The sequence below is a fragment of the Antedon bifida genome, chromosome 1 (genome assembly GCF_963402885.1).
Source record: "Antedon bifida chromosome 1, ecAntBifi1.1, whole genome shotgun sequence".
Classification (NCBI taxonomy): domain Eukaryota; kingdom Metazoa; phylum Echinodermata; class Crinoidea; order Comatulida; family Antedonidae; genus Antedon; species Antedon bifida.
The window spans coordinates 17,715,549-17,734,880 of record NC_136226.1 but is presented as its reverse complement, the minus strand read 5'-3'; the positions used below and the strand labels follow the sequence as shown (position 1 = coordinate 17,734,880).

General features: G+C 34.7%; 1 protein-coding gene across 1 annotated transcript; it reads left to right on the top strand.

The window, feature by feature from the left end:
• The first annotated feature begins 154 nt into the window (after window positions 1–154).
• Window positions 155–18,072, top strand: LOC144841734 (angio-associated migratory cell protein-like). Its single transcript, XM_078698083.1, has 12 exons — window positions 155–276; window positions 6,634–6,754; window positions 7,895–8,023; window positions 8,677–8,796; window positions 9,110–9,249; window positions 12,068–12,212; window positions 13,329–13,412; window positions 13,659–13,774; window positions 14,363–14,445; window positions 15,372–15,462; window positions 15,949–16,103; window positions 17,456–18,072. Exons 2-12 carry the CDS (start codon window positions 6,643–6,645, stop codon window positions 17,529–17,531), a joined length of 1,251 nt encoding a protein of 416 aa, XP_078554209.1. The 5' UTR covers window positions 155–276; window positions 6,634–6,642; the 3' UTR covers window positions 17,532–18,072.
• The last annotated feature ends 1,260 nt before the right edge of the window (window positions 18,073–19,332 follow it).

The window sequence follows — 19,332 nt, the reverse complement described above, 5'->3', positions numbered from 1 at the left end:
ATTTTATTAAATGGCTTAAAATCATCATTTTAGCATACATTATTTTCTCTCTTGTGATAATAATGTAAAAATTAAAATAACAGTTAGCACTTTTAAATTTCTCATTACTGCAATAACTGCGTATTGCTGAGTATTGTATTGCGCACTTCTGATACCTCGTACTCGTATGAATAGTGGTTGTGGAAGTAAATATTTCACAAAATGTCTGCTCCCACGAAGTTGCGTGTGTGAGCACAATTTTAATAAACAAACTATTTTTATATAAGCCGCATAAAGGTAGTGTACATTGACATTTGGTAGACTATTTTCTAATCTAGACTAGGTCTAAAGCCTACTATGCTAGCAAGTGGCGTAGCCTATATAGGGTTATATAGGGCTATTATAGGGCTTAACTAGGCCTAGAGGCCTAGCTAGGGCTACTAGTACTATCCGGTAACGGGACGATTCGGCCCTGAGACGATTCGGCCCGGGACGATTCGGCCCGGGACTATTCGGCCCGGGACGATTCGGCCCTGAGACAATTCGGCACACTTACATTTATCGGCTTTGATATGCATTTTATAAGCATAAAATAAGCTTTTTCCCCAAACTTTATTTTCAGAGAGACTATGGGGTAATACTACTAGGGATAAAGATGCAATAAAGCAAACATTTTGAAAACATTGTCGAAAATGATCAATTTTTAGTCACGCTATTCGATGTAAACAAGTTACGCCCTCTGTTGGCCGCTTGGTGAATGCACGAAATAATCAAGGTTTTCGAAGTAATAAATTGAATATAAAATTACGTTTTTTTAGTAATTTATTATATATATTATATCAACATTGTCAATATCAATAAAATGCGGATTGTTAAACACCTTTGAAAACTTGATAAATACCCAAAACAATGAATATGAATTTGGTCTAAAGTGAGACGTTTCGGCCCACAAAGTGGGATGTTTCGGCCCAAAAGTGGGCCGAATCGTCCCACCAAAAGCGGGCCGAATAGTCCCGGGCCGAATCGTCTCAGGGCCGAATCGTCCCTGAACCGTACTATCCTAGTAGAGGCCTTAGGCCTAGGCTAATTAGGCTAGTTTCAAAGTTCTAGCTACTAGGCCTAGCGGTGTCAGATGAAATCGGTCGCGCTTGAGATCGGTCGCGCTTGAAATCGGTCGCGATAAAATAAACATCCGGTATTTAGTATGGAGCGCCGCTAGATACGCTTTTTATCAATTTTATTATTTCGTCTGGAAAATCGTAGTGAGCGAAAGTAAACAAAGATTTCCACGAGTATGCATTATGCATGATGCTAATTTAAATTAGGATTGTTTACAAGGGTGTGTAGAAAGCGACGACCTCGAATTGGACGACCCCAACGACCCGGGCGACCTCGATTTGAACGACCTAGAATTGGACGACCCATAACACGAAACCGACGACCCCTATAGCCTAGCCTAGGCCTAAGCGTGGTATAACATCCCGAAGCCGAACATAGCCAAAGATCTTTAAACCATACCTTATTTAATACTCGCAAGCAAGCAATTGATTGAAAAAATACAGAAATATCGCCATTTGATACTGAATGTGTCGACACGAACAAACGAACAGATATGGAACGCCAAGAGTGCATCATTAAAACTGCATTCGACTCGATTAGCACACGAAATATCATACATAAACATGGCAACCCAGGTCAAAACGGCCCCCTTTTCAGCGGCGGGTAAGGTTTGACGGTATACAATGCATATGTGAAATGTAAAGCTTTCTTATGGCCCTCCCCATGCACATGTTCGCAACACGCTGCTTGGTAGGCCTATAGTGTTCGTTATATGAAGACGAGATGTAATTATACGTCCATGGTTTAACCATGTAATGTATAATATTTATTTCTTTTGAATTTCTTTTTAATATGTTTGTCGAAATACCAATGACCAATCCACTGAGCAAACCTTACCCGCCGATGAAAAAGGGGCCGTTTTGACCTGGTTTGCCATGTTTATGATATTTCGTGTGCTAATCGAGTCGAATGCAGTTTTAATGATGCACTCTTGGCGTTCCATATCTGTTCGTTTGTTCGTTTCGACACATTCAGTATCAAATGGCGATATTTCTGTATTTTTTCAATCAATTGCTTGCTTGCGAGTATTATATAAGGTATGGTTTAAAGATCTTTGGCTATGTTCGGCTTCGGGATGTTATACCACACTTAGGCCTAACGCCTAGGCTAGGCTATAGGGGTCGTCGGTTTCGTGTTATGGGTCGTCCAATTCTAGGTCGTGACCTCGTCCAATTCGAGGTCGCCCGGGTCGTTGGGATCGTCCAATTCGAGGTCGTCGCTTTCTACACACCCTTGTTTACAACTCGTCACGGTTGAGAAGGTGTTTTCACACAGATCGAGAGGAAGTTTATAATTATGCATACAGAGTAGCCAAACAAGCTTGTTGCACAAAAAAACGTCTGTATTTCAGTTAAATGTTTGGTGAAGGTTAATAACTATTATCAGAGCCATATATATAAAGAGTTACGACATTGAAGATTAGAAGCCATTTTTGTGTCAAAGAATTTGCACGCTGAGGGCGCGCGCGTCTACTTTGTATAGCGTTTTCCTGTAGTTCATGCATTATTTTTAGATTTTGTTGTCTATGAAATAATGATTAGATTGCATATTTATTTTAGTAATTAATTTTATTAATGGTATTGATTTGGTAGCATATATATATTTTTTTTATAATAGCAAAACAAGTAAATGCTAGGGCCTACATGCAAGTTAGGATACATGAAAGCATGAACCAATACAAAAAAGACACAAATTCACCCCTCTTTTTATACAATATATGGCTCTCTGTGTGCTTTTTGACACAAACTGCGCCGCCAACGTTATTACGGTAAATTTCAAGACTCGTTCATCATTTCATTTGTAATAATTTGCCTTTATTATTTTGATATTGTTCATACCCTTTTCAGCATATGAACAAATATATCCATGACACTTATATTATTTTATTTAGTCATCAAAGCATACATTATGAATTGAAAATATTATTATTGTTATTAATAGGACGTAGTTATTGGATGTTTCGTTCCAAAATCAATCAATCAAACTTTATAATGTACTACTATTAGCGCACACGCGCGCAATATTCTTTGCCGCAAGTACTTCTGTACGCTGTGCACATCGATATTTCACCGTATAATGTGCAATTACATTTTTTTAAATATAAGAAAAAATTGAAAGTATTAACGGAGACAAGTTTGACACATTTTGATCTGCATATCACGTGACTTTAATCCAATGTCGTAACTCTTTATATATATGGCTCTGACTATTATGATACTTCAAAATGACCCACTTTTTTTCGAAATCTTTTTTTTTATAGATGTTTCAAACGTATGGTTATTAGTAATATACGTCATCTTTACCTGGCCATGGACAATGATCGTACATGCTTTGTCCATGATTTGACACACTAGTGCACGTTTTTTTAAAAAGAGGAATCCCCATCCGCAAAATAACGTACTGTTGAGGAAACGACTGCACGATCATAGAAGGCGCATCTCCGATATGGCTTATTTGGGGGTTTATTTCAGTAGCATGCCTTTTAACCATCCACATATACTGTAATGATTATTTTTACTAAAATCTATTTTAAACATAAGAAATAAAAATATACACATGATTTGCCTCAACAATAATCATTATATACTTAATTATCCTACATAACGTACGGACATAAATAAAATAGAAATAAAAATAAGGTGATCGAATAGTAAGTTGTTAACGACATGGATATGATATATCTCCCATAGTATGCATAGTATAAAAATGGATACGCTGGCTTTACAGGCTATACATTGTAACAATTATTGTTTTTAAATAAATTGTTCTCTTTTACGTAATTGTTTGCATAATAATAGACACAGACGTATATTCTCTATATATATTAATTACAGTACATATTATAAATAAAGGTAAATTATTATATGCCTAATATAATATTTAAACTTGTTTTGAAATGGCCATTTTGAAAAGACACAGACCTTTTCCGAGACCTGTGAAATAAAAAAAAAATAATGTTTGATAATAAATATTTATTCCAAATAAAAAATATCCACATAAATAATCTAGTTCCTAAAAAATATCAAATTAAATCTATATAAACGAAGAAAATGTATATCCCGCTAGCTAGCATGCATCTCGCTCCATACAAAATAGCGCGACCGATTTCAAACGCGACCGATATCATCAAAAGTATAGCTCTAGCAGTGCGCCATACAAAATACCGGAAGTTGATTTTATCCCGACCGATTTCAAACGCGACAGATTTCATCGTAAACCTTCCTAGCTTAGCTAGGCCTATATGCCTGACCCTGCTGGCTGCACCTAGCCCCTCTATACTATTAACTAACTAATTAATCCTGTACGATTCGGCCCACTTTTAGGCCATAACCAATGATGGTTACATATTTAACTTTATTACTGCAATTCATTATAAAAATAATAAAGTTGAACATAAAATATCGCATTATAATTTATTTATACAAAATATAGAATCGTTCATTATTTATTTGCACTCAAGTTATTAAAAGATTAAAAGAAACAACATATTAAAGATGTATTGTACCCCTGAAAAATAATAATTATTTAAAGATGTATTGTCCCTTGAAACACAAAAAATGAAGGTGAAAATATTCTAAATTTAAATTGGCCATATCAAAGTAATATTAAAATTATTCACTTTAAGTCGAAAATTTGAACCAAAAACAACAAGTTTACGTAATTAACAATAACAGGTAAATTGATTTGATTACACTTCGTCGCGAGCGAAAGTAAACGAAGTTTTCAAACCACGAGTATGCATTATGCATGATGCTAATTAGGATTGTTTACAACTCGTCACGGTTGAGAAGGTGTTTTCACACAGATCGCGAGAAAGTTTTATGATATATATGCATACAGAGTAGCCAAACAAGCGCGTTGTATTATGAGATATGTTTTGATCGAAAACTTATTTTTTGAACAAAAAACGTCTGTATTTCAGTTAAATGATTTTTTTTTTTGACAAATTTTTGGTGAAAGTTAATAACTATTATGATACTTCAAAATGACCCACTTTTTTTCGAAATATTAATTTTTTTTATTTTTTTGGAATTAGTGAAAGGGACAATACATCTTTAATTTAATATACCATTTTAATGTCACATAATAGTTATCCACTTTGACCAAAAATTGGATTTAAAGAAAATTTATTTATCTGAAAAAACTAAAGAAGGTCAAATTGGCTGCTAGCACAATTAATTTTTGGTTGAATTTAACCATTTATTATTTATTTATTTATTTATTTATTTTTATTTATTCTGGTATAAAACTTACAACAGGTAGCCGCAAGGCTAAAAACGTTGCATTTACAAAATTACTATACAATACTTACATAACAATAAAAAGGATGTAATAAAATGAAATAACAACAATATCACTCTGACTCTTTGGCTCATGAACTATTGTTTAGCAAATTAATTATTGTAGGGATTGGTGAATTTTTAAATCTTTTGGTTCTCGGTTTGTATTGTTGATATTTGACCTTGCCGTTGCTTCGGAGAACACGAGGAATACTACGGATAGGGTGGAGCAAATAACTGAACTTGTCCGAATTCGACATCTTCTTGCCAAAAGTCAGTACAAGATTATCACGCCTGACTTTTAGCAAAGGTAAATTAAAAAATTCTAAAGCTAATTCATATGAAATGTAATTAAGACCAAGAATAATTTTTAGGGCCCTTTTTTGAACCCTTTCAATAAGTTGGGTATTAAATTGTGTAATGGCACCATGCCATACAGGGCAGGCGTACTCCAATATAGGCCGAATGTAACTCAAATAAATACATTTCATATCGTCAACTGGGGCATTAGCCCTACGTAAAATACAGAGTGTAAATAACCTACGGGAAGCCTTTGTAATTATTTCATTAACATGTAAATTCCACCTCAAGTCGTCTTGGATCAAAACTCCCAATAGCTTAATATGCTTCACAACCTGGAGTTCAGTGCCACTAAGAGAGAAGCTAGGAGGCGGTAACTCCCTTAACAAAAAATTACTTTGACTAATTCCAAAAAAATAAAAATAAAAAGATTGCGAAAAAAAGTGAGTCATTTTGAAGTATCATAATAGTATATTATGTTATATATTATTTAGTAATATTAACTTTAACCAAAAATTAGTTGGAAAAAAAATCATTTAACTGAAATACAGACGTTTTTTAGTTCAAAAAATAACGTTGACTTCCAGTCAAAGTTTTCGATCAAAACATATCTCATAATGCAATGCTCTTGTTTGGCTACTCTGTATGCATAATCATAAAACTTCCTCAAGATCTGTGTGAAAACACCTTCTCAACCGTGACGTGTTGTAATTAGTGGTTTGAAATCTTTGTTTACTTTCGCCAGCAACGATTTTCCAGACGAAATGTAATCAAATTAATTTACCTGTTAATTACGTAAACTTGTTGTTTTTGGCTCGAATTTTCGACTTAAAAAGTGAATAACTTTAATATTACAGTACTTTGATATGGCCAATTTAAATTTAGATTTTTTTTACCTTAATTTTTTTGTTTCAAGGGACAATACATCTTTAACTGTTCCATTTTTTTTATTTAGAATATTGAAATGGATAGTGACCAAGATTCCTTGGATCAGAATGAAGAAGGAATTGATGTTGTAGAAGTAAATGAAGGTGACATTGAAGAGGTCATTGACCTTGATGAATCTGAAGAACAAGGTACAGTATCATTTATGGTGGTTCTTATGAAATAATCATGTACATTTACAGTTTTAAGTTTTACTAAAAACCTATATCATCTTAACATTTAGTAGGGTAGGAAGAGAGGGTTACCATGCACTCCTATGATGTATTTTCGTGCCGCACTTTTAGGCAGTTATATTTAAGAAGAAAGAAGCATTAGGAAACTGTATCACGCTGAAGCTTATAGTTTACTAAGGCTGAAAAGCAGCGGGCGCGGCCCTAGTATCCATTGGCTAGAGTTGTCTAGGGAGTCCAGGAACGGAGCCAGCCGCATCACAGAGGCCTTGCCACAATGGCTGGCTCAAAGCACAAAGCATGTCCAGAAGAAGCGAGTCTATGAGACCTATTCAATAAACAATGTTTTCGTTTTGGCTGTCAATGTATGCCGGGTATAATACCATCAATTTATCATTGAATAATGGTAAAAAAATCCTTCCTCCTCTGTTTGATTAGTGAGTACTGTACATTATAGGAAATTACTTCAAAAAGTCGCTGCGTTTTTTGTAAGAAATATTTCTTGTTTGAACATGAACTTTTGTACTACTGTAAAATTTGACAAATGGTATTTAAGTAATGTACTACAGTACACTAATAATAACATGAACCTTTATGCTCCTTCCCTCACCATTTTAGAAACCACCAATAACCAATTAAGTACAACCATAGCGTAATTAAAAATAAATATATATAAAAAATACTATTTTTAATAGAATTATTTTAGTACAGTAGTTAGACAGGTGTTTAAGCATACTTCCACCATCAATCTAATGAAGATGTGCAAGCTAAATTTGTTTTTCATCGAATAATAAATCTGTATGATAAATAGTTCATTGGCTCATTCTAATTTTCTTTATTCATAATGAATGATTATGGTAAGATGACGTCATAACATCACAGGAACTACTTACTTAAACAAGGACAGGAAAAAAAAGAACATATTGGATATACCCTGTTGGGTATAGCATTCCTCATGCATTTTAACCAATCATTTCTTGTTGTTTTCTGCTCTCCAGAACCATTCATAATAAGCGTCCAAATCTGGACAAAACAATTGGGCATTTCATGGGATAAATTACTAGCTGTAGTAATATATTTCTTGTTTAAAATAATTTTCAGATGGAAGTGAGATGGAGATGGAAGGATATGACGGTGAAGATGAAGAAGTAGAAGATGACGAAGAGGATGAAGAAGATGAGATGGTAGATGTTCAAGATGACGCAGACTTTTGTTTTAAAGCCCACACAGGTTGGTTATTATTACTAATAGAAAAGTCTACATATTAAAACATTTACATTTTATTAAAGGCCTTACCACATAATCAGTGTTCTCCCGAAGCCAGTTTGACCGGCAAAATATTCCCGACTAGATTAGCTCCGACTAGTATTGAAATAGTAATGTAAACATTGAAGCCAGCTAGACCAAGCCGCCCTACTGAGTAACTTCCTGTATGCCTAGGATTACCCTAAGCATGTCTTTAGTGAAGTATCCAATTTTGTTAGAATAGATAGATAGTATTTATTTATCTTTTTAAAACAACTATCAAATGATAACACCATTCTCTATGAACTACTGGTTTGTATGTCGTCGCCATGCTGTTGAGAACCAAAATTGAGAGAACCAATGTTAATATACACCGGCAGTGACAATAAGAATACAAAACCTGAATGAATGCATCGTTCGTTCCAAGCCGCAAACTTTTAATACAGTTTTTTTCTCCAAATTCAATTTTCATCATGTACTGTACTGTAGATTTCATTGATATTCAATAACCTACATAAATGGCGTTTGCATACACACTAGTGTCCATGATCCTAATGTACACTGTACATGGTGTAGATTTGATTTTCAAAACAATCTATATAATTACTAATTAAAACGTTTGTATTATTCTGTAACAGCTTCAGTTTTTAGCTGTGATCTTGACCCTAAGACATCCAGTCTTGCCGTCACTGGAGGTGAAGATGATAAGGCCTATGTGTGGAATATAGCAGATGGCACTACTGCACTTATCTGCACAGGTATGAATTCAGATTTTATAACACAAAAGAACATAGGGACTTGATTTGAGTGAATGTGTAATGTCCACGTCCACATGGATGGTAGTAGCCTGGTACTCATCCACAGGTATATGAATGTTTTAAGTAGACATTCATTATATTGAGATGTTTAAAACAACCTTAAATACAGCTCTGCCAATTGATTGATTGAATTTAGTAATAGTAAAAATGATATTTAATGGTTCCATTCAACTGCCAGCACATTGTCAACACTTTTTCAAGTAATTATTAAACAATAAACAATAATAATGATTGATGACTGTTTTGAATTCAGGGCATTCCGACTCTGTCACCTGTGTTGGATTTAGCAGTGATTCTAAGTTTGTTGCTTCGGGAGACATGTCTGGGTTAGTGAAGGTCTGGAGCACAGAATCTTGGGAAGAGATTTGGTCATTTGAATGTTCTGACCTTGAGGTGAGAAAACCAATTAATGCCATTCCATGTACAGTACCATTTATCGTAATATTAGTCCAGTCAAAAATCACCCTCACCATGGTATAAGAACGTACCCTAATAAAATTTCATCCGTAGGTTCTATGTATATAGGTAATAACATTTCTTGATGTTGCGTCTTGCAAAACTTTGGATTTTACGAGAAAATTAGACTTTTATACCCAATTTATAACCGCCTCATGTCATATTATTGTGTACAGCGAATGCCACGAAGCGTGACTTAAATTACGAGACGCTGTTAGCGCCCGTTGAAAATGCATTAACAAAGCTAAAAACCTACAAAATTAATAGTTTATACAATAAGTTAAGTATAGTTTACAATAAATTATGTAATAAAATACATGACATATAAAGAAAACCCAAGTATAAACTAAAATATTTACAGATATGTGTTTAAAAATGTAAAAATAAAAATGGCCTTCCATAAAATAAAGTGCGCCCTCACGTGTTATACTTTTATCGGACTTGTATGGATGGTTATACAAGGCATTAATAAATACGATATTTATACGAAACCCGATGCGGTTTGTTAGTTATTTCCTCTGCAAGAGGCAGAATATTATATTTTCACAAATATATTTCTATTTTTTATCATGGAAAAAAAGGATTGTATATATTGAAACACATTACAACCTCCAGTATACCATCATGATGGATTAGGTGAAGCGCCGTATTGTATATCTGCTAACGCGTAATGATCTCCTAGTTATCTGGTTTTATTTTGGACATTCTTTTTTTTCACAGCATTACTTGCGTGGATATCACAATGCATTGTATATTCGCGATTATAGTCAATGTTAATTTGAGTAAGAATCATTTTTAAATGACAGTTCATTTCGCGTATACGATAATAAAGATTAAATGAATAAAGTCGTCTGAAATATTTTCTCATTGGTTATCCGCAACAAAGTTAATCCTTGTGATTGTTAGTTTTGTTTAAGTTTCTTTGAATTTTCTATTGACATCCATATCGTATGATGTGTGAGACAATTTCGTGTTTTAGAAAATGTAATCCTGCCACCGAAGATTCTTTATAATGTTCGAAGACGTCTGACGGATAACTGTGTTATTCTTTTATATTTTATTAATTAATTAATCTTCATCTTCACTTTTGGGGACAATAGCCTACATCTTTTAAGTTTAAAACGTCATTTATAAGCATTTGAATAAGCCAACAAATTAAGCTACTATGTTCTCCCAAGCTTTTTAAATATTATTTAAATGCATTAAAATGCGTCGGACTCGGCGGATAACAATATTTGAAATAAATGCACATAAAAACTTTTGTTTTGGGCTTAACTTTCTCGTCCCTAGTGAGAACTCAGGCCGTGGAGGTGAACCGATCGTTTATGACATGTTTTTGTGTATAAAATGTCCAATAATAATTATCATTGTAGGACTACTCTCCACCAAAAAACTTTATATTAGAATGTATTTAATACGTCACGTCTTAAAAAAAGGAGAATTGGGATAATACAGTATGTCATTTCTCGCGAATCTTACATCACACTCCAACATTATTTAGTGAAATGTGAATGGAAAAACGGGAAAATACTTTAACTTTAGAATACTTTGAATTCTGGAAGACGACTTCGAACTTAAAGAATCGTCATGAATGACGTTTATTAGCTCAAACTTCACACATCGGTACGATGTGGAGGCCAGACGGATTCAGAGAGGATCAAACCGGCTCCTCCTCCCCATTGGCAGTGTGGGCAGCGGTGGGTGGCGGCGGGTGAAAGGGGAAAATGAAAAATGTTGATTCAGACGAATCCCAACCAGCCTCTTTGATACACTCTTAATAATTGTTGGAAAGTGAAAGTAGGCCTACTTGAGGTAGTATCTTTCGTATAGGCCTACGCGAAATATATTATCCTTAAATGATTGGTTCAATACTCTAATTAAGATTACAAATCGCGAATGATAGTTCAAAATATGCAATGCATTGTGATATCCACGCAAGTAATGCTGTGAAAAAAAAAGAATGTCCAGAATAAAACCAGATAACTAGGAGATCATTACACGTTAGCAGATATACAATATGCACTTAATCCATCATGATGGAATACTGGAGGTACAGTATAACCATCCATACAAGTCCGATAAAAGTATGACGCGTGAGGGCGCACTTTATTTTATGGAAGGCCATTTTTATCTTTACATTTTTAAACACATATCTGTAAATATTTTAATTTATTCTTGGGTTTTCTTTATATGTTATGTATTTTATTACATAATTTATTGTAAACTATATTTAAATTATTGTATAAACTATTAATTTTGTAGGTTTTATAGCTTTGTTAATGTATTTTTCAACGGGTGCTAACGGCGTCTCGTAATTTCAGTCACGCTTCGTCGCATTCACTGTACACAATAATACGACATGAGGCGGTTATAAATTGGGTATAAAAGTCTAATTTTCTCGTAAAATCCCAAGTTTTGCCAGACGCAACATCAAGAAATGTTATTACCTATATACATAGAACCTACGGATGAAATTTTATTAGGGTACGTTCTTATACCATGGTGAGGGTGATTTTTGACTGGACTATATATATTTATTCTTACTATTTGACTCAGCTGCCATTAGGATTGTTTCCAAAGAAAGCATTATTTTGCCTCAATGCACTGTAATAATCCTGTATAATCCAAAATTAAACTACAAATATTATAGTATTGATTGTATCAAATAATAAACATAATACATACATTTCAATTTCCCCAAATATATTTACCCTTCACTCTTGATAGAAAAATAACTGTTTCTTTTTTTTTACAGTGGATAAAGTGGCATCCATCTGCACATGTCCTCTTAGCAGGTACTGCAGATGGGGATGTCTGGATGTGGAAGATACCTAGTGGAGAGTGCAAAACAATGCAAGGACATGGATGTCAGACTACTACGGCAGAATTATTTTCAGATGGTATGACGCTTAGTTTACTTATTAATCCATTCTTTAAATCTTAAGGCTATCCCAAAACAAGATATCTCACTGTATATTGTAAATAAATGTTATGAAAATTGAAAAAACCAAACATTATTGTTCATTAACTCCTATTATAAAAAGTTGGTGGCATTTAGTAATTTAACCATAGTTACAACTGGAGAATTTCTCTATCTTTTATGGAGAAACTTCGTTCTAATGAGAGTATTGGATCTTCATATCCTAATGGGGGAATTGTACTCTGGGAGCAACTCTCTAAAAATATTAGACTTTAACAGCTTTTTTGCAGTATGTTATGGAAGATCATTTTGCCGTTGTTGAAGCAAGACAGCTTCAGCAGGTTACAGCCTTGATCATATTTTTCATAACAGTACCTAGAATTTTTACACCTCTTTTCTGTACATGTTCCATATTCGAACATTTGAGGATACAAATTGTGAATAAACAAATAAGCAAACTTTATTTATTATTATAATAAGTGCACACAAGCATTATGTGTACACTTCACCTCCATTTTTAAGTTCTTATCCGAGAAGACTTGTTCTATCACCAGAACTATGATTAAGGATAGTCTTGAACCTGTGTGTATTGTAATGCTATGGTGCCTATTGTGATTTGGCCGAGTGATATACACAATCTCTTGAGAGCTCACAGGAACTGCTGCTTGAATAAGACCAAATTATCTCTCCCACTAAATGACAGATTTTGACATAAAATGCTGTTGCCACTAAATATTTTACAGTGTTCATTGTAGTGAAAATCCCTCCCAACTTTTTCTAATCCAGTTCAGCCCAAAGCTTTCCGGTTTGCCTTGTTTCTATCAGGTGACGCATAAGGCTGATACCTAGTATTATTATTACTATTATAACAGCATTCAATTGTGCATTGTTCAATATCCAATTCGAAAGAGACCGCTACTCCCTTCGTCAGCAACAGACATGACATCGGATCACTCGGCTGAACCACTACCAGGAGGGGTATTAAATACACCCAACATTAACTGCCCTGCCACTCCAAGAATATTAATATATACGTATCACAATTTTTGCATCAAACATTTAAAATTCTATTCTTAAAATTAATGTCTTGTTTTAGGTAAACAGTGTTGTACAGGTTATGAAGATGGTGTAATAAAGGTGTGGGATCTGAAGACAGCAAAAGCGACTACAACATTTAAAGGTATGTCTAAATAATAATAATAATAATAAAATATTGTCACATTTAACTTTTAGTATTGGTTACTAATAAAGTAGTGGATTACTAATATAGTAGTGGTTTTCTAATATAGTAGTGGGTTACTAATATAAGCTTTAAGTTATAAACATTTGTAACAAACAAAAATAATTAAAGTAGTAAAACATTATCTTCCATTTTCCTCTTCGCTTGCATCTGATAAAACATTTAACAATTCTGATTTATTTACAGGAAACTCTGGTCATCAAGACAGTGTGACATCATTAGATTGCCATGACAACAATAACCTGATATTGTCAGGATCTGTTGATGGATCTAGCAAGATATATAATTGTAACACTGGCAAGGTAAAGATATTGATCCCAGACCCAAGAAAAAGATTCTCTCCCCAACCTCAGCACTTCTTTTTTTATCCAATATTTACCATGCTATTTCCCTAAAGCTCTGTCTGCACTATCAAACTAGTTTTATAGTGTAGACAAAGCTTTAGATTACACATATGCAACGCCTACCAGATCAGCACACCGGGAGACGATCTGCTACTCTTTTAGATTACACATATGCAACGCCTACCAGATCAGCACACCGGGAGACGATCTCCTACTCAACGCCTACCAGATCAGCACACTGGGAGACGATCTCCTACTCTTTTGGAATAGTGTACCAAGTGCACTATATGTAAACTGGACCATCGGCTTTACGAAAGACAAGGCAATGAGAGTAAAGCATCTTGACTGAGGATGCAATCAGTATGATGTTATCATTACACCATCACTCTCCTGTATATATAGCACCCGATGTGATTCCCAGACAGTCTCCCATCCAAAATGCGACTAGGCCCAACGTTGCTTAATTTGACGAGAACCTGTGTTCCATGCAGTGGTAACAAGTAGTTCAATTTATTGTTGTTGTATCATTATTATTTATCTTGTCAGGAAGTGGCAGTTTTCTTTGCTGGTGATGTCAATGAAGATATAGGTGAAACAAATTCAGTTGAATCAGTAGGATTCTGTCACAGGTAAGAATTTAATTTTTCTTGCATAATAGGGATTCACATTCTTGTTCCTACTTTAGACTAAAGGCCCGGTCTCACCAGACTCTAATGATCACGATATGATAACCAAAATACCATTATAGTGGTGATGATGCACTTCTTGTATCCTCATATACATTTTTACGATTTTTGTTTAACATGCACGATAAAAAGTTAAAGTCAACCAAAGAGAGTAGTGGCGACAAAACTTTATTTCTAGAGGCTTTGATTAAATGTCGTGATGGCCTGGAAGAAAAATTTAAAAAATGATAATCAAAAAAATGTTGTTTTATATGACAAATCTCTTTATAAACACTATAAAAGAGATATCTGGCAGGAGATCAATCACAGCATTTGGACGAGTGGTGAGTACTTTTTACATATTGAGAATAATACCTGGTCAAGGCGAACACCTTGGTTGGCGATGGCTAATTTTCTGGCTTGACGCCCAGGTCAGGCCTATACACAGGGCCTAGAAACAGAACATATCAATTGTTGTATCATGGTATACTATGACTGAGAATTATATATTGGTAAACATATCGTGGTGTGGTGTGACTGGGTCTTTAGTATAATCTACTTTATATTATTCCACCCCCGATTTAGTCTCAATTTCACGATGTCATACTCTTTCATTCAGTGAGTGTTGTAGGCCAATACTTGCAGTACCCTAGGCTGCTAGGTCTGTGCAGCACTGCACTATCTGAGAGTGTAGCAACACACTCTGCTACCACCTATAGTTTTTATGATTCTTGCATCGAGAATACGAAACCTACATTTTATAACCGCATACACAGATTGGAAACAGAAATGTCTCGGCTTACCGTTTTCCGAAATAGTGACTTGTCAATTAAAATTAGTATTCATGTCGATTCTGTATAATTATATGCAACAATGTATTTAATTTTCAGTCAACCACTTGCAGCCATTGGCTCTTTGAATGGTACACTTAGCATTTGGGACATGCCTACTCAGATTGTTCGTCACAAATGTCAACACGATGTATGTTTTCTTTATAATCTTTTACATTTGACATCAATATTATATAAAAGTGTTCTACAATGCTTTGCCCAAAATGTGTATTTTTAATATAGATGATTCGTTAAGTCCAGTGGGTGAGCGGTTAAAGCGTTGCAAACCATAGCTCTAAACAAAATTGGTCACAGGTTCAAGTCAACATTGACTTGTTAGTCTACTTGCGGATGCGCAAATCATGAAAATGTTGTCATAGAGTATCAGTCGGAAGCCCCTACTGTCACCCACAGCCAATACTTCAAGTAAGCCTTCTGGTAGGCCTCTTTATTCTGTAACAGTCAATATGTTGATTGTGGAACTTATGACGATGAAGATGATATACATCTCTCTCATGTGCACTTTAAAGAACCCATTGCATCTTTTGTGTGACTATACTATGGCAAAAGCAAGATTTGCTTACATATTATTAACCATGCTCTGCCATTACTTTCATTGCTTTGTTTTTTTCTTTAGGCTGGAATTGTTAAGCTAAAATGGGATAAGACAAACCCATTTGTTTACACATGCAGTCTAGATGGAATCATAAGGCTTTGGGATGCAAGGTCAGGAAAGGTTGAAGGGTCATGGTCAGGTCACAAGGGAGAAATCCTGGACATGAATATCAGCAGGTAAGTTGCTTAATTAGCTTTATTCTTAATAACTTTCTTTAAACTCGATAGCTTGTTTCGTGTTGTCATAGGTTGTGGCAGTCTCTGTCGCAGATGAAGCAAACGGTGGACAGAGCCCTGCAGGTTTTTTATTTATCTCTTCGACAGCCTCTCTTTTCAACACTCCCACCAACTACATCAATCAAGATTAGCCATAAAGCCCAGCCAGTTTTCGATGTCCTTGTGTTAGACTTCTGTCTTGCCACAGCATGGTCTTAAGGATTCATGAATCGATTTATTGGACAGAGTCTGCATGTAAGTTATGCATCACCAGAACCTCAAAATTGGTAACTTTGTCGTGCCAGTGTCTGTCTTACCAGGCTGGTTATGAATGCCTTGGAGATGCACTTCTATTTGTTGGTTGAGATGTTTTCAAAAACTCCTTTTGGATGCTAGTTTCTTGTTGAATTGTCTCAATGGTTGTCTCATTTAAATTTTTGGAAGGTGAAACCCCTTCCTTCCAGAACGCACATTGTTTAATCAAATCTCTGACAACTACTTGAGGCTTTGCCCAGTGATAAGCTGTCAATAATGTAGCTTTGCTGAGATGTTGGCTAAATCAATAACCAGCCAAACTTTTATTGCAACAAGCACCTCTGTATCTGGATTAGAGTTCTAAGTAATACTCTTTTCTCTGCTTTTTGTGGTTGTCTATGGTAATTTGATTTGAGGAGGCTGTTCTGAGTGAGTCCTAGAGTTTTCATGAGTGGTTATATGTTTCCTGATTCAGCAACTCTCTATATTTGTTTTAATTCCAGCCAGTTCTCATTGACACATCTTTCTTTCTTTCTGCTGCGATTTGTATCTGATTGATTTTCGGAGCCGATGTAGATTTCAATTTGTAATTTGCACAAGCACTACACTTTGCTTTAGTAATGGGCATATCTTTGTTGGGTTAGCCTCAAACCAGTCTTCTGTTTTTTCAATAGATTCTGTGTCATGCATGTTTTGTGCATATTACAATTGTCTTGCACCCTTTAATGTCAATACCACATTGAAAGACCAGTTTTTGTCATGCCTTGTTGGGTGCGGTAGAACTTGCATAATGTGAAACTGTCTGAAAATATTTGGTGCTTTCCACAAGACCCAACAATATTGACATCGGTTCGAGATGGACTTGCTCTTAGTTCTGGTGGTGGAAGAAGTCTTTTGGTCTTTTGGATAAGGACTATAAACTGTAGGTCCTGTCTAATGTGCACAACTGTGTTTGTTAATTATGTTTTGTTGGTAATGTCTTCTTAGGCAAATATGTATGTCACTGGCTGTAATTGTTTACATAGATATTTCTAACCATGTTAATTTTTTATTTACAGAGATGGAAACACAATTCTATCAGTTTCTGGAGACAAAACTGCTCGGGTATTTTCAATCCATAAGCCTGATAGGTGAAGTGTCAAGAATATTGATCATATACCTGTTGTATTGATCAATTCATACACATTTTAACAACTATGAAACGGCTCTAGTAGTTACTTAATCGTTTTTATATAATACCCGATTCACACATAAAAAAGTATCAAATTACCTCCTAAATCTAACTGCTTTTACAACGCTTTCACATGCTAGTTTTTAATGTAAACCTGGGTAACTCATTATAAACATATGCGCATCAGTGTAGGTACTGCTGCGTTACACCAATGTAATCTTTACAGGCCACACTCAGGCCTGTATATATTACCAACTGTTTCTGAGATTTTACTTGGATATAACATAGAAGATTTGTGTATGTGTGAATCAGGTATAAAAGAAGTTATTCTTAACATGGGGAAAGTGCATGCTTTTTAGTATGTTGTTGAATAGTGGATTATTTGTACAAACTTTCCTATGTCACCATCAGAGATGTAGCTTTCACTTCATAAAATGTGAATGGTCTTTACAACAATAATCATGAGAGTAATGAATAAAAACTATTTTATCTGTTTATCAATAATTCGTTTTAATTGTTATTATTCCATAATAAAAACAAAACATTTTAATGAATGTTTGATAAACTATGGCTTGATCATTTTTGTTTAATGAATATGGAAGCTTGACAATAGCTTATTTCCATAATGATGATGATAGTTTTGTCAAATGCATATATTATACAATGTGTATGATTGTGACGAATTTCCATTTTTACAATGCCAACGAAAATTGTTCGGGCCTTCAAGCGCTAATTAATATTGTATAAATTGTGTACGCGCACGTGCAAATGTTGATGAAAATTGTACACCTTTTGTACGTTCTAACGTCAATGGACATTTATGGCTACGCTGTTGAAAATATACGCTTGTATGCCTACGCACGCGTTCTAACTCTGATAAAATAATACAGTACGACTTTATACGCACGTGTAAACTTGATGATGAAAATGCGCGCGTTCAAACGCTGATAAAAATAGTACTCGGTGTGTACAGGCTTCGTAAACTTTGTTTCTAACCTGTGTTGTAAACAGGTGTTATACAGCGCCCTCTTAACAAAATCAATCCTAGTACATACTGTATTCCGAATTTTTTATTTGTTTTGGGAGTAATGTTAGGATAGTGTGAACCACACTGTGAAGACTATAATAGGTTTACTGGGCATACATGGCGGTATTAAACTTTATTCGGGCGCTTGTTCTGTGGGGTATTTATTTTGTCCATAAATATCTGACTTAACTGCAATGACATCATTCACATACCGACGCCCATTCGTTCACTGGGGTTTGGCGTTTTCATAGCTGTTTGTTCTGTATACGATTAATACTGCATGAGCAACTCTTTTCAAAAATTCCGATTTGTATTGTTTGTTCAATCCATGATATTTACAATACAGGGTCATTACCAAATACACTGACGTATACACTGTTGTTTAAAACAGCATCCTCCGCAAACAGTTGATCATTGGTGTTGTCCTAAAAACACATTAGACTCTGAAATTTATTTTGAATACATTAGTACTGTAATTATTATTTTATATACAATCTTAAACGGCAACCATACTATATCAACTCCCTCTGATATTTCACACACTATTTGTCTTTCTTTTATAGACTTTAATTGTTTTTGCCTTTAATGTGTGAAAATTAACAATAACAAACAATGCATTTAAGAAAATTTGATTCAACACAACCGCAATCTGCCTACAGCTACATATATATGTAAGTTTCTTCTACACTAAATAAGAAAAAAGTAAAATACAAACTACTACTTTCATATTTAAATGT